The 16,024-nt window shown below is 41.9% G+C and overlaps 1 protein-coding gene across 1 annotated transcript in view; it reads right to left on the bottom strand.

The window, feature by feature from the left end:
* Window positions 1-867: 867 nt before the first annotated feature.
* The window catches only part of adgra1b (adhesion G protein-coupled receptor A1b), a 153,798-nt gene continuing 138,641 nt past the window's right edge, over window positions 868-16,024 (bottom strand). Inside the window, exons 17-19 of the mRNA XM_019274589.2 lie at window positions 14,849-14,994; window positions 5,308-5,403; window positions 868-5,140 (exon numbers count right to left, since the gene is read on the bottom strand). Of these exons, the coding sequence (XP_019130134.2) occupies window positions 3,712-5,140; window positions 5,308-5,403; window positions 14,849-14,994 (1,671 nt within the window). The 3' untranslated portion in view covers window positions 868-3,711. The remainder of the gene's footprint in view (window positions 5,141-5,307; window positions 5,404-14,848; window positions 14,995-16,024) is intronic.

Below are 16,024 nucleotides of genomic sequence, written 5' to 3'. Positions count from 1 at the left end.
ACAAATTTCTCCCTTCGCCAACCCACCGCGGCCTGCGGCCTCAAAACCACATGGTGAAGCATCTTTTTGTTTTACCGACTCTGTGGTAGGCTAAAAAGATACAGCCCTTATTGGATCAAATACACAACTGGTAATTAAAGCCATCATAACCTTATTCTAATTATTGATAATTGATATAATCACCACTGCAGCTCATTTGGCACTGCAGCATGCAAAATAATTGTAATGTTTTTGGGAGAAAAAAATACTGGCTTCAGACATCCTTGACTCACCTTTCATGGACACCCTGCAGTACTCATGTTCAGTCTGGGTCTTCAGCAGACAGAGAGGGGGAGATGGGGTCTGACATTTCATACATGGCTTTCAGTCAGACAAATAATCTGATCGTCAGGAGGTGGGGGTGGATAGTGGGGGACGCATGGCCTTGGAAAAGGAAAGAAAAAAAAAATCTCCAGCTGCATATTAAATGTGCTCAGGCGTTTCATGGCCTGTCAAACCTGGGTGTGATTTGTGATGCACGGAAGACACACCGCCTCATTTCCTGGGTGATGTGTGCACGTGTAGATGCCTGTGCATGTATGTGTTAAGATCTGGGCATGCACAACACACACACACACTTCGAAACACACAGCAGCAGTCAAGCCTGCTATCATTTCAATTCCTCCCCTGTGGTGGCTCCATAAGGCATCTCAATCTCCATCACGCTGTCAGAAGAAATAAACACATTACGGAGAGAATTGAGAAATAAAAACAGGCTTTTGCTTTCACTCACATGCATCGTCATAGACGGTAAATGTACTCTCTGCTCATACACGCACAAACACACATGTGTGGCGGAGGCACAAACTCAAGCCAAAGATGCTCTCATCCGTTGCATGGTGAAAAAATACATTTATTGGAATCTGTGTCAATGTAGAAAAAAGTGAAAACTGGCTTTAGGTTTTGTCACAGTACCACAGGTGAATATTCCAGCAGCCGTCTGGTGAGCCGAAACTAAGTCAGCAAAGCTCATTTAGGGCAGTACATCTGCTACTGGTGACAACAGAGAAGTTGGCCTACGGTGGCCTATGATACCAAACACATCGTCTCACAGACACTGAAAAGCTCAGGCTGCTCCTAAGACACCACCAGCAAATACACATGTTGTACAGCAATTAACCTAGACCGATGTTCTCTGAGTTTAATGTGAGTTTAGCAGGAGAGGCTGGTTTCAAATGTTTTGTTGTGATACTGTTACAAATCCCTTTCCAATAAACTGTAAGCCAGGGCCACTGACTGCCAGCATCTAGGGTGGCTCAAAGGAGCCCGCATTATGTGATCAATTGTTAGCCGCTTTTATATAACTCATAAGTTGGGCCCATAATATCCCATTTTGTCCCAGACCCTGGAAATAACTCCAGTGGCCCTGTGCAAAGCTATGAGGGTCATGCATCATCTTTGATGTCTACCAGGGCCTCCTTTCACTATTCAAAGCCTGCCGTCCAACCAAAGGGAGTATCACATTGATGTTTCTCTTCTCTTTTCTGCAGAAGTCACTTTTTTTTAATTCAAATATATCTGTCTGAACAAACGTGTTTTTCTTTTTTTTATGATAAACATACTGTAAGTGACAAATTCTATTCTGGCAGGCCAAATGTTATTATGGGTAGTGCATTTCTATTTCTGATATGACAGGATAAGTCTCACAACACATGGCGAGTCTGCATACTTTATGACATCAACTTAAAATGCAACAGAAAAAGGCATCTGAAAACAAAAAGGACATTTTCTAAACTCAGATACTGAGCATTAACATTGAGAGGTCAGTTTTTTTTTTTCCCATACAACTTTCTTTACATATAGACTTATTTTATTCTTAAATAGCTTAAATCTTATATAAAATAATTCATCAGAAACTGATTCTATATACACAGACAAGAGTGCACAAGATGGATAAAGAGATGGCGTGCATGCCGAGGTGGTTTGCTGTGAGATTATATGCGCTGCTTGGGTGTTATATTTTTTTAAGTTTGGCTTTTTTGATGAGATATATGACCGGTTTTCTCTGGAGTATTGTACTCAATATCATCATTCATCAAACAAACAAGTGCTGCTCAGTCAATGCAGAGCCTATTCTTCTCTTTTTTTCCTCATTTGAGCGTCAATTCTTCAAAGAGAATGTGACCTTCATGGTAACCAGAAAAAAAAAAATCCACATTTCAACCTTGGCCTCTCCTGACACAAGTTATCTACCAAAGCAGAGGCGAGAATTATGAGTTTTCTGGACTCTAAAAGTCTTGTCAAATGGAGATTATGAATTGGAAATAATAGAGAATTTTTGGGGAACTAGGCTTAATCCAAAAGTATGACAAAAATGATACACGTCAAGCTGCAGCAGTCGTATTGGGTCAAGGCAAATAATATGTTCATGGGCATGAGCATTCATCTACACTGTGAAAATATAGCTACATACAACACGGCATGCTTGATCTGGGGGTTTTATGAGAGAAATCAAAAATTGATCAAATATAAAGGGATTGCATCTGCACTAATTTCTGCCATGTGTCATTGTGTGGCTTTAGCTAATAGTGGGTGAGGTTGGCTGAAATCTTTTATTAGTTTTAATAAAATAATAGAACAGTGGTCACAGGCAGGTTTCCCAAAGCAGCTTATTGTTTCTTCTATAATCCCATTCACTCTTTTTTTCCCCCCCAAAATGTTTGAGTGTTTGATTTTTATAAAGGGTGGTTTAATAATGTCTGATAGCGTCAGATCGAGTGCGATCTGAGCCAAAGCTGAATTTAAAAAAACAAAAAACCTGCACGCTAGTTTGGCAATGTACTCGCTCTGTGTGGCACAGTGTTCATAAAAAAAATCGCATTGGATCCAATGACTCGAATGACATCAGCTCTCTATTCACAATGGCCACGCTGTTGCTGTTGATCCTGCCGTTATTTACTTTTCTCCAGAAAAAAAAAAAAGAAACACAACAGTAAAGACATCATACAGACAGCACGATCAATACCAACCTGGAAGAGGATGCTTAATTTCACTTGTCTTTTGCTGTTGCTTTGAATTTTCACAACTTAACTGGCATCCACATGTCTCTGGCAAGCGACAGTATCTTTGTATGTTATTTAGAAAATCTCTAGTAGATATTCACAGTTGCTTGACTGAATGGCAAAAATACCCATGAAGTCTAAAATTGCTGGTTTAGTCGTCTAAAACATGGATGCCAAGAGTTCTTTAAAGTACTGGAGGTTCACCGCCATTGGCGACTATTTGATGGATTCAGATTCAGAAGTGTAAAAAAATCTTGCAGCGTGTTGCCTTTGAGCACTAACACACATATTCATACATACATACAACCGTTCATTTTCTTGTATATATATATAGAGAGAGATCTGTAGTTATATGGAACAGTGGAAATACCTTCAATTACATCTGATGGTATGATGTGACACACATTTTACAAATTCTTCTTGTTGGAAGAGATTCTGTTCTGTGTATGGATGCCCTTCAGGGAGCATTTACATGATATCAGATTCCTGTACAGTAAAACAGCACACATAAAAACATGAGGACATTAAAATAAAAATATCCCACGCTGATTGTGATGTTTAAAACATTGTTCAATTCATTTCTTTTTTTAATTCTAGAAAGGGAGGGTTTTATTTTTGGCGAGGATGAAGAAGGGGGTGTTGCCCATCTCCCCTGTTTTTCCTCCCCGCACTACACAGTAGTTTCATTCTTCCAGGGTCCAGTGCGTATATTCCCTGTGCTGTCTGAGGTGTACAGGAGTCCTTCGTGCAGGCCCCCCTTTAGAATCCCATTCTGATTGGGCGGGTTCTGGGGGTAGGATTGTCTGCGTGGGGCGTGCATCTCCAGATGGTGATGTGTCGCCATCGGGTCCTGCTCGGCCACTTTACCGCAGCCGCACAGGAAGACGCCTGTGTCGCCTGCCTCTGCTGGGCACAACGAGGGGAAAAGGTCTGCCTTGGCACAGCAGATATGCCTGTGGCAGGGATTATGGCATGCCAGGGCCTCGTGCGTGGTGGCTGCAGCGGCGTGGCATGTGTGATGCCCATCATGGTGGCCTTCGTGGGCCAGATGTGGACAGATGTGGGCATGGCGCTCATGTGTGCTGTGGGGGCTGTCAGTGTGTGAGCTGTGCACGCTGCCTCCATCCACGCTGGAGGGGATGTGATAGGCGTATTCCCGCTCACTCCCTGCTCCACAAGCACCAGCCCCGGATCGGCGGCTGAAGTGACGCCCTTTAGTCCTGGTGCTGCTCTTTAGGCAGGGGTGCAACTGGATCCCCGGCCGGTAACCCTCCGGGTCAGCATGTAGCAGCACATGCGTAGCAGTGGGCTCCTCTTCCATCAGCTGCTGGCTATGCAGGGCGGCGCAGCACGGCGTCACAGGTGCCAGACACGTCACATGATTTTGCGAGGACGGTAGGGCGGCGTGTTTACAGTGACTTAAACTGGCATGACTGCAGCTCATCAGCGCTTTACCCTGACATGGTGAGTCATGGTGGCAGTGGCTGTGACCATGGCCATGCCCAGGGGTATCTCCATTTACATTTACCTTGGGCCGCGCCTGAGCGGGCCCATGGGGGCCAGTGCAGGCATTGGCGCGTCGTCCTGGGCAACAGGAACACCAGCAATGCCAGACATCATCACGCTTGGCACAGTGATGGATGAGGATGAAGAGGCCAAGGGTGACGGAGAAGGCACCGTAAAGGCAGCTGAAGATCATGTCGAGGAAGTGGCCCTGTGACACGGCCAGCGCCCCAAAAGTCCAGGTAGCCAGGAACAAGAAAAGGGTGAAGGCCGCTGTTCGTAACTGAGCCTTGAAGGAGTGCTCATTAGCCAGCAGCGCGGGATTGATGGGAATGCCTGGGCAGCCGGCAGGGCAGTGGCTTCCACTGGGTGGGGCTGCCAGGGCCCCAGGCTCGGCTCCCTGGTGGCAGTGGGCCGGGACATCGACGGCGGCAAGCCTCTGCTGCTCCTCTGTCAGCTGCTTGAGCTCGTACTTCTTTTCGGGGTGTCTCCGCAGCTGGATGAAGGTACAGAGGAAGTAGATGCATGTCACCAGGACGATGAAGGCCACGGGGCCAAAGAAGGCTCCCAGACTGGGCTCCCATGCCATCCAGCAGCTGCAACACACATGAATACCAGTACATTTGAATACCTCGATTTGAACTTTTTTTAAATGTCAAAGACCCAATGAGGAAAAGACTTTGTTGGAGTGTTTAAAATGGTAGAAATCATCATCAGAGGATATGATTTAACCCCTGTGAGCAGAAGCAATTCTTAAACTTACTACGGCGCTTGCTCCCCGCTGCCATAGTTGTCTATATTGACGGCTGCCGTGACCCCGCAGATGATAAGAGGCACTCCACCGCTGACTAAATAAAATCTGTGAGGGAGGAACAGAGGCAGAGAGAAGAAGACAGTATATGAATGCTGGGAGTGAAAATGCATTTACGAGTCTATATATCACATGGATTACAACAGAACACTATGACTCAGAAACAGATAGACACACACACGAGAAAGATAATAACCAAAAGATCCAAACAGACAAAGTGTCAGATAAGATTACAGTCTTGTGAGTGAGGCTCTTGTTTGACCTCAGATAACTCTGTCAGCTATACTTTCCTCAAACATTACCATCCCCTCCAAAAAAACCCAGAAGACCATTGTGTAACCGAGCTTGTCAATGTGCTTGTGATCACACTCCACGGGCGCGATCACACCTACAGTTTGTTTTCTTAGCTAAAAAGCAAAGTGCAAATTTTACTATGAAAACAAATCTGTGTCCTGTCGACGTAAGTGTGATTAACTTGTCAGCACTCATTGATGCAATTTACGGCATCTGCTGTTCATAACAGCTCAGGAGACGTGAAGAGAAACCTGCATTCGTGAAGAGGGGAAGACGCTGAATTTAAATTCAGTGTTGCTTCCCGAGAATCTGAGGTTTCTCACAAACAGCTCACACTGGTAGAAACAGTCATTTTGAGGTTGTACCTTCATGTTTGGAATAGTTTCACATTCCACACAGACTGCAGCTATTTTGAATGACAAGCCAACAAACAATTAAAAATAAGTAAAGCCAGTGAAGTTAGAGCTGGCTCAGTCAAGTCCTGAACCATCCCTTAGTTATGCTGCCATAGGTCTAGACTGCCGGGGGACTTCCCATGATGCCCTGAGCGCTTCTCTTCTTCTCTCCCTCTTAAGTCTGTACACATTCATGTCTCATTAATGCATGTTACTAGCTTAGCTTCCCCAGAGTCTTTATGCCTTCTCATCTCGCAGGTTCCCATGGATCGTGGCAACGCCTAAATCGGGAATTGTGGTTGCACCTGCTGCTGTTGTCCTGCCCAACGCTCACTACAAGTATATTGATATTATTGTGCATCTTTGTCTCTCTGTCTCTCTCTCTCCTCCCCTCTCTGATCCTAACCTGTTTTTTGGCAGATACCTGTCCACCATGAGCCGGGTTGTGTTTGAGCTTTCTGCCTCAAAAAGGAAGTTTTTCCTTGCCACTGTTGCCTCTTTTTTCTCTGTCTGGGCGTGGGTCAGTGGCAGAGTGGGTCATCCATCTGATCCCCACCCTCACTGCTCGAAGATTGGGAAGGTGAACTGACAGCTGGTGGGGTGTCAGTCCACCTCCTTGCCATGGCTTAGGTACCCTTGAGCAAGGTACCGTACCCCCAAAACAACATTGGCTCTCCGGGTGCTGCGAATCACTGCCCACCGCTCCAGTCTGTGTGTATTAGGCATTTGCCACTATGTGTCATCCTGTGCATGTGCATTCCAACAGGTGCAAACTGGATGGGTCAAATGCGGAAAAATAATTTTACGTGTACGTAATTAATAAAGTTTCTAAAATTAAATTAGAATTCTCTCTCTCTAATTTTAAAGAATTAACGCGTTAAAAAATTTACGCAATTAACGCGGTTTTGTTTACTTACAGTATATTTCCTTATTCTGGCTTTTTTCTATTTGCACTGTGCATATGTGCACCTTAAGCCAATAAAATGAATTCATTTAAATATACTTTCTCTGTGTTTATTCTACAATAATTTGATCATTTTACATAAATAAATATTCATTATAAGCTTCAGTCTTAGAAAAATGCATTTAATTTATTGATACATTTATTGATAGATTAATCGCGATTAATTACAGAAATTTTTGCAATTAATTAGTTAATTTTTTTTAATCGATTGACAGCCCTAATATATATATATATATACAGAGAGAGAGAGAGAGAGAGAGAGAGAGAGAGAGAGAGTATACAGTCTAAACCTACTCTATATGGAAAGCATCAAGAGATTCTGTTCTGACGTGCTTGGTGTATTTTCAGTAGCATGTTGTCCTCCTCCTATATAAACCTTACTAAAGACTTCATGCGATGCTGCTTCATGCTTTGCGTGAGCACACATACATACTGGCAATTCACATCACACACAGTGATGTCAGTGATACAACCGGCTTGTTTTTATTTATTGATTCATTTTTTCGCCCGTCCACTGCACCTTTATACGCTCATGGCAACGCCATAAAGCTCACAGTAAAACTGTAGGCCTTGAAAGATTGTTATAGATATAGTTAATAATGTGTTTATTGGTTAATGAAGGAAAAAGGAAAAGCTTTTTACAAGACAGAAAAACTCACAGCTGTGCATCAGACCGTAGACTTAGGCTAGTTTGATAATCACCATGAACCACATCTCTCAGCTTCAGTGGTTACTTTTGATAAATTGGAAGCTGCAGAACACAGAATAGTAGGCGACATCTGAAATACTTTGCAGACGCAGTGGATCGGCATTATACTTTCATACTTTTTGACTGCACATTTGTCTGAGAATTATTGCTGCTCAGCAAAATCCTTCAAAACATGGATTGTGAGCATTCTTCAGTGTACTAAGCGTAGAGCATGTATGTGTGTGTCTGTGTATATTCATTCACACCATCCAGTAAAAAGAGATGACAGAGACAAAAGAGGCACACATTGTACAACTCAAACAACACTTGCATAACAAAATGGTTGGCAGCATTACATTGTGTTGTATTGAAGTTCATTATTTCAGAGTTTGTCCATGGTGAGAGAAAAAAAAAAAGGTTTATAGAAGTTGGCTAGAAGCCAACCTCCATATCACTAGCTGTTGTCCTGAGGCCTCTGCATCCCTTTGCGTTCCCAGACAGTTTTCAAAGTCAAACATTAGAGCAGAATAAATTCTCCGGTATTTAAATTTCAACAAGTAGTAGCGATTAAATGCTCTGGTCTTCAGTTGCTGATATATTTCCAATTATTACAGTTATTACGGTAATGATTTGCATTCATACACAACCAGATACATTATCCTCACAGCAGCAGACTCCAAACAATTAATTCTTCACACAAATATGAACACGCAACTACGAAGGCAAGTATCATAATTGACATATCACGATCCTTCAGAATTCACTACAGAAACAATGGTAGCCGCTCCCTCCCCCTGTCCTTGTCTTCTGTCTCTCTGCACTGTCATCCACTTTCCTATATAACACTGTGCTATTTCCTCTTCCTTCCTGTTCAATCTCAACCTCTGTCAGTGCTCTAACCTTTCCACCACTCCATCTCCCTCCATCTTCATCCTTAAGTTTCCTCCCTCCCATCCCTTCTCCCAACCTGTCCTCCGTCACACAGCTCCCCATCCCAAAAATTCAATTACAATCAAGATGTTTGTCTGGGCTGGTCGGCGAGGGGTGGTTGGGTGGTTGGAGGGGAGGCGTAGAGAAGGAGGTTGGTGTGGGGGGGGGGGGCGACATTACCAGCCTGTCACTGTCTCTGAGTGGAACGGTTCCCCCGGGGGACTCTCCTTCAACAGAAAGCCATTTACACACCCGTCAGCCAGATAAGCATAAATGAGAAGAACTAGTGGATGTTAAAGCACCCTGCACTTTATAAGCCTCATTCCCCTTTATCCCCTCTAGGAAAGCTTCTTGTGTCTCATGCAGCTCCTGTGTGTGCCAACAGCGTGCATACAAAAAATGTATAGCATGTGTGATCAAATTACTGTCTACATGCTCTCTTGTTCTTATGCAGAAGGGTGCTCCATCACAATGCGCACACACCCACACATACACATACTTTTAGTGGCCATTCTATTAGGGCAGGCCTTCAAACTCTAACAAAATGGCTGTGTATGCAGAGTTGTGCTTTTGAGTGAGTTTAGGAACAGCAATCATCTGATATAAATAGACCCTGAAGTGCCTTTCAGCCAACAGCTACGCAGTGGCTCCCCTCCCACCTTTTCTTGTTCCGCTGCTTATGCACTGTCCTCTGTTTTGTGGCTAGAAACTGTCCTCTCTCTGGACCTACTCCAGGATATACATAGCACAGCTTGGGAGAAGTGATAGTCGTATAGCTTCCAGTACAGGGCAAAGGCTTCTGGGTGAAGCTGGACTTTGTGACAGTAAAATATGAACTCACTTTAAACAAAAATCTTGCATGTATGAATGCCTTTTAATGAACACAGTGCTCTTTTTTTTGTAGTAGTAGTGAAACATTTTGGGAAATTTGCTAGCTGATATAAGCGTGGTGTCGGAATCTCATTGTAGAAAGTGTATTTCCAAAAATGTCTTAAAAGCTACAATGTGACAATCTAATATATTAAATCCATGTTCTTCTTTTCAGTAATGGGTCTTTTTTTTTAAAATACAAATACATTTTTCATGTGTATGCGCTCATATTTCATAATTCATGCAACACCAGCCACTACTCCTAACCATTTCTCTTTCAAAAACTCAAAACAATAAAAATAGCTCTTCCAAAATATCCATAACCAAATCTATGTAATATTATTTTATTCTGTGTCGCAGTCTGTGTTTTGAAGACAAGAATTTGCCTTTATCAATAATGACAGCTATAAAAAAAAGATGGTGGTGACATTCAACAGATGCTGGAGATTCTATACTGGAGGGGAAAATGGTCTCTCACAGTGAAGTGTTGCTTTGGAGGAATAATTTGCACACATCACACCAGATGACTGTCACTTAATAGCACAAACTGAGGCATTTAAGGTGTGTGGTCCAACATAGTGTAGCAGATTTCTGACAAAGGTCAGCGTGATGGTCTGCTGGATATGCCATCAGATGCTGTCGTTGAGTGGAGGGGCAGGCAAAGAATTAGATGAGGAGGAAACGGGGGGTTGTTGGGAGGGGGGGGTGCTAGGAGGAGAAATTGATTTGTCTCCAGCTGCTAAGTCTCATTGCATGAGCCTGTCTGACAGGGAGCATTACAGTCAATCACTGTGGATCAACTCGACTGCCGCGCCACACGATCCCTTCGCCTGCCCCCAGACAAATTATCTCATTCACAAGCGGTGCATGATGGGAGAGCCTCGAGAACGTTCCATATTAAAACCACCCAATCACGCAGGTGTCTGAGGATTTGCTTTGCAAGGAAAGTGCTGCTTATAGGTTGAGGGGATCCTTATCTAGTGAGGTCCTTATCCTCAGTGACTTTCAGTAACGCTGCAGGAATACATTATTGAGCAGCTTCCAGTTTTAATAAATGTCAGACATACGATGCTGCCATTTATAGATTTTTATAGATACTAAGATTCAAGTGGACATGTATTCAAGTGATACATGTCCATGGGAGTGCTACATGTGTCACAATAAGCCTGTAAAACAGTGGTTCTCAACCTGTGGGTCGGGACCCCCAAAGGGGTCGTGAAACAGATCATTTCTGGTTGTGGAGAATGAAATTAAATGACACTGTGTTACCGCAGAATGAGAGACAGAAAGCAGCTTTCAGTGATGTCAACATTTTAATGACATTGCACACTGGGGAACAGAAGTCAAAAACAGTGTATATTACAGGCTATATACTCTCTCTATATACTGTTTTATACATGTTAAGAGGACCAGTTACCTCAGTAAAGGGCCATGAACACCAACTTGATTATTCCAGAGGGGGGTCTCTAAATGTTTGACAACCACTGCTCTACAACACCCTATGGAAAGACTAAAAGCATGTGAGAATGGTATTCCAGTAGGGTTCAAATCCAGGGCAACTCTGCATGTTTAAATAATATTTTTTTGTGTGTGGGTGTCGCCCGCTGCATCTTCTTCAAAATATTTCATTAAGTTCAAGAAAATTCAGGCGACAGAAATGGCAGCTTTCCAACAGTTTTAAGAAAATTACGCTCCAAAACGTGAACGTGAGATTAAATGACAAACAGGCATTTATCACGGTTCACCCTCTGCATCTCCTCTCTCAAACCTCCCCTTAAAAGGATTTTTTCGTTGAAGCTTCTGCGACACAGTTGCAATGAGCAGAAGAGCTCACGCAGCACCTTCTCACCGCAGAGGAAGAACACCATGTGTCCAAAAGCTGATCCTCTTAAATACCACCAAATGTCACGAGTAAGCAGAAAGGGAATGAAATGGAGAATGAGTGGACAAGAAATCACAAAAGTCAGAAACTCAATCTCATGTGTGCGTCTAAGTGAGTAGGAATTAAAAGGGTCAAAGGGCTGGACACATTTAGATTTGTGATAGAGCTTCTGGCTCAGCAGCCTCCTGTGTGATTGAGGTAATTAGTAATAGCACTGAGGTGACTCCATAGTAACAGGTTGTTTTAAGTCACTGGCTTCTTCGTCCTTCCTCCTTTTCCTCTTCCTGACATTCATCTGCCCTCCATTATTTTTACCATACAGGGTATTAGGAAGCCTCAAACTGAATAAGCGAGCCAAAACACTTACACCCAGTGCAGCTATTCGAAACACTTTCCTCTAACAAATGCCTGCAAGAATGTGTATCTATACCTCTGGGAATAAAACTGCAGAATCAAAAATATTTAAAAAATCATTGTCAGGTTAGGACATTGGCTCCAAACCTTTTTTTTTCTGTGCTATCCCCACATCCGTATCAGATGAGCTTAAGCATGCATCATCACTTGTCATGTTCCTAATTTGTTCATTTCAGTTGATTTTAAGTAGATGTTAAGTAATATAGTGAATATTATTAAAGCATTCCATTTCATACAATCTCTTTCAGTGTTTAGGTAAGTTTGGTCAAGACTGTAATCATACAACTACCACTTCCTGAGGCAGACCTTTAAACCATTTACCCAGTATATTGTTCATTTACAGTATAGCTGTAAATTAAGAGAGCTGGATACACACACAAGAGCAAAAAGGGTTTTTCCCACAGACCAGCACAAAGAGACGTCTATAAAACTGTTGACAGGACATGTCCAACTGCAAATAATTCTCTTTTTATTATGAAATTTCAATCTACAGCGGTTTTAAAAACATCCTTTTTAAACCTTTCCCAGAAAAACGTATCATCCCCATTGTGAAGTCTGTGAGCTGGAACACATGGGCATGCACGTGTACATGTACAGGCAAAATATGAAGCTATGATACATTCTCACTTTAATTATTTAATTTACATTTACTTTTATTTTTTATTTTTTTATCCATTGCATTAAGTGAACTATTATTGACTTTTCTGCTCACTAGTTTTCATACAATCTCACCTTGGCTTAGGTGTATAGCTGGCTCAGGTTGGTGAGAGGTGGATGCTGTTTATCATAGCTTGTACTTTGGTTATTAAGAGCAGTAGCAATTTTAAATCCTATATGGATGTTTATTCCTAAACACACATACAGTATGTGTCTATGGATGTGTTTTTAAATGATCATAATTTGTATGTTCTTACAGTTAATACTATTACAACAGGTAAAAATGATTAGGAATAATTGGACTCAGACATAAAAGCCACAGATAATGGTGATGGTAATGCTTATGGTAATGAGATGGAAACAGCTGCTCATCAGTCCTCTATAGTCCCGATCACTGCTTCACTTAAATTGTTTTTGAACTTCATGAGAATGCTTAAAGAGTTGCAATGACCAATACGAGCTCAACGGAGAAAGACGGGAAAATCTCTACTGAGTGCTACTGATGAGTGACATAAATATTTTGGTTATTTGGTTATTAAGTTAACTGACATCAAAAATGCTATATATATATAGACCTGAGACAGATGCTTGTCAGTCTTATACAACCTCACTGTCAGAGTCATGGTTGCTAAGCACCAGTTTGCACCTTGAATGTCACCTTTAACAGCCTGAGCGAAAAAGGCCTCAATTCAGAAATTTCACTGATTAAATGGAATTCACTCGACTCCTCTAATCTCTGGCATTTATCAGCCTAATTTTCACATTAAGTGAATCATTACTGTTCATAACTTAAACTTCTTCCCTCGTGGCAGACAGTGACTCAGATTAAAAATGTAATTTCTTAACATGCACAAATGTGGGAGAAATCCACAAGGAGAGCTAAGCCGTATAAATAGGAAGACCTGACAGCTATGTCACTACAGAGTGAACAAAGCCAGAGGCTTGAAAGAATGCAAACTAGTTGTGGATGTCTCTGCAGATAAACGACGCAATAGCTCATCTGTGTGAAGCTATTGTTGCCCTATAAAGAAAACATGAGCCAGCAAACACCTGAAAAAAATACAGGAGATAGCTTAGACACAGAGGCACAAGTATGCATGCACTCAAATGTACACACCAAGTAACCTATAGCAAACACACATGAATTCTTTTCTATTAGAAAAACATGTTACAGTATGACATAAACCAGTGCTGGAAAGTACTTAAGTATAATTTCCAGGTTCTTGAGTATTCCCATGAAATTCTTGTTCAAACCTCTACTCTAGTCTATTCTAAAACGATAACCTAATAAATAAATAAAATACAGTATATTAAACAAGTGGTACTGGGACTCCAACTCCACTAATAATTTACAATAAACCAATGTGTGCAGCAGAACTTATTTTTTCTTCTTTCCTACCCTATCAATCATTCAACAACCCACCCCTAGATTTATCTCTGGAGGTGGTCTGACCCCTCAGCTGGGAGTATCTGAACTACACTATCTAACTGTACATTAAGCAGTTAAAACTAGCTCAACCTTGACCTACACCTTGAGCTACTTGAGCTACAACAGTAAAAGTCTGCCTAACCATTGACGCAACACTCTAAAGAAGCAGTAATAATACATTAGTTACATTTCTGCAGGATATTTAATGCAGAAACTTTACTTGTAATATAGTATATTCACACTGTTGTGTTGGTACTAGTACATAAGCAAAGGATGAATATTTACTCCGCCTACAAATAATAAATACAAGCTGGGACAGATAGTCTGTGATTGTTTAAGACTTCTACACAGTCTGAGTCAGATACTGCCAAAAAAATTTAAGGTCCCATACTGTACAAAGTGAGATTTCAGTGTTTTACATATTACAAAGCAGGTCTAGGTGCTATATAAATAAGAAAACATAAGACATTATCAAAATGCTGAATCCACAGAGAAATGTACACAGCACATAATTAGAAACTATGCCTTTAAAGGGTGTGAGGTCACAACTACACTGTCACCACCCTTAGCCATGTCCCCAGCACAGCCTACCTGGACTGTGGTTGGCCTGGTCCCTCAGAAAACAGTCAGAAAAAAATGCTAAATTAATATGAATGAAATGATGTGAAAGTATACTAAAAATGATTTTTAGTAAACCACAAATATGTTTTCAAAACCTCAAATAAAAACTGGCAAAGAGAAAAAGCAAAGCAACCAATTGTGCAGTGGAGTAGTCCTTGGCCTGGAAAGATACACACACAGCATGCAGCAATAACAGTGCAGTAAAGATTAAATATACCGGTCTCACACACACACACACACACACACACACACACACACACACACAATAACACATATGCACACATGCACAGGTGTTTATGTACTGTTCCATGTCAGGGTTGAGGAAGGCTGAGATGATATTTGGGCTTACCGCAACAGAGGTTGTTTAGGGGGCGGAGGCGGGTCACCATCTTGGCTCTGCGGAGGCTTCTTGGTCACCTGTTTGTAAATGTTTCTGGCCGTCACACCGAGCCACAGCATGGTCGACAGAGACGAGTAATGCAGCACGACCCCCACCTGACATAAGGTGACAAAGGGTAAATCGAGTTATTTGTTTGGCTTTTTGTCTCTGAAAAAATGTCAGCCTTGATTATATTCCTGTAACTCAGAGAAAAGAGCTGCCACTCCTCTCTCTAAAATATCATCAATGTCACTCCAAGGGTGTCTAGGTAGGCAGACCTGACTCCTTTGTGTCATCCCTCACTAAAAGACACTCATACAAAAATGGAAAGACAGGTTCAAAAAGTGCTATTGAATCATCAAGGTTGTTTAGGATAAGAGCATTATGGTGAGGTTATACTGGTGGATACTGAGCAGCTCCTTATCAGTTGAGTTAGAGGACACAAGTTGTGCACTGTGAATAATAAATCAGAATATAAATGATAGTCACGTTGACAAGCATCAGTGCGTGATTGTTTTCCAAAACACACTGTATGCATATCTCCGCTCTTCCTGGTTTTAATATTCATGAATCATGTTTGAATGGGGGAACTGATCTAACTTTGTTTAAAGGCTTTGCCAGCTTACAGAAAGACTGGAGACATGAGAGTTACAAAAACAGAGAAAGAGAGAGAGAAAATGGGGTGAGAATATTGAAATGCGCTATTTCTCCCCCCAGTCAGTCTGTTCATGATGTACTGACAACCTGAGATACCCAATCAAATGGCTCCTCTCTAGTGTAAGAGGCCTAGGGACTGAAGCTAGTGGACCAGAGTCCAGATGATAATTGGAAGTGTCCTTGAGCTGGTTATAGGGAGCAGAAAGCGGGTGCTAAGTCAATCACTGCTGCAGAGTCCGCACACTTCAGAGCTTCATTAGTGCCAAGAACAGACAGATGGAAGTGCGTTAGTAATATGGCAACAAAAAGAGAGAAGGGGCTTCTCAAATGAACGGAAATAGTAATGCTCTGGGTGAACACATTGATCATAAATGGCTGATTTATGTCCTTAAAGGTCCAGTGGATAAAATGTCCTATTTACAGAATATGGCATCAAATACTCAAGATGATGAATTAGTGCACAATCACCAGAAAATAAGTCTTCATGTT

This window comes from Larimichthys crocea, chromosome III, assembly GCF_000972845.2.
Source record: "Larimichthys crocea isolate SSNF chromosome III, L_crocea_2.0, whole genome shotgun sequence".
NCBI lineage: Eukaryota > Metazoa > Chordata > Actinopteri > Sciaenidae > Larimichthys > Larimichthys crocea.
This window is presented reverse-complemented; position numbering and strand designations above follow the sequence as displayed.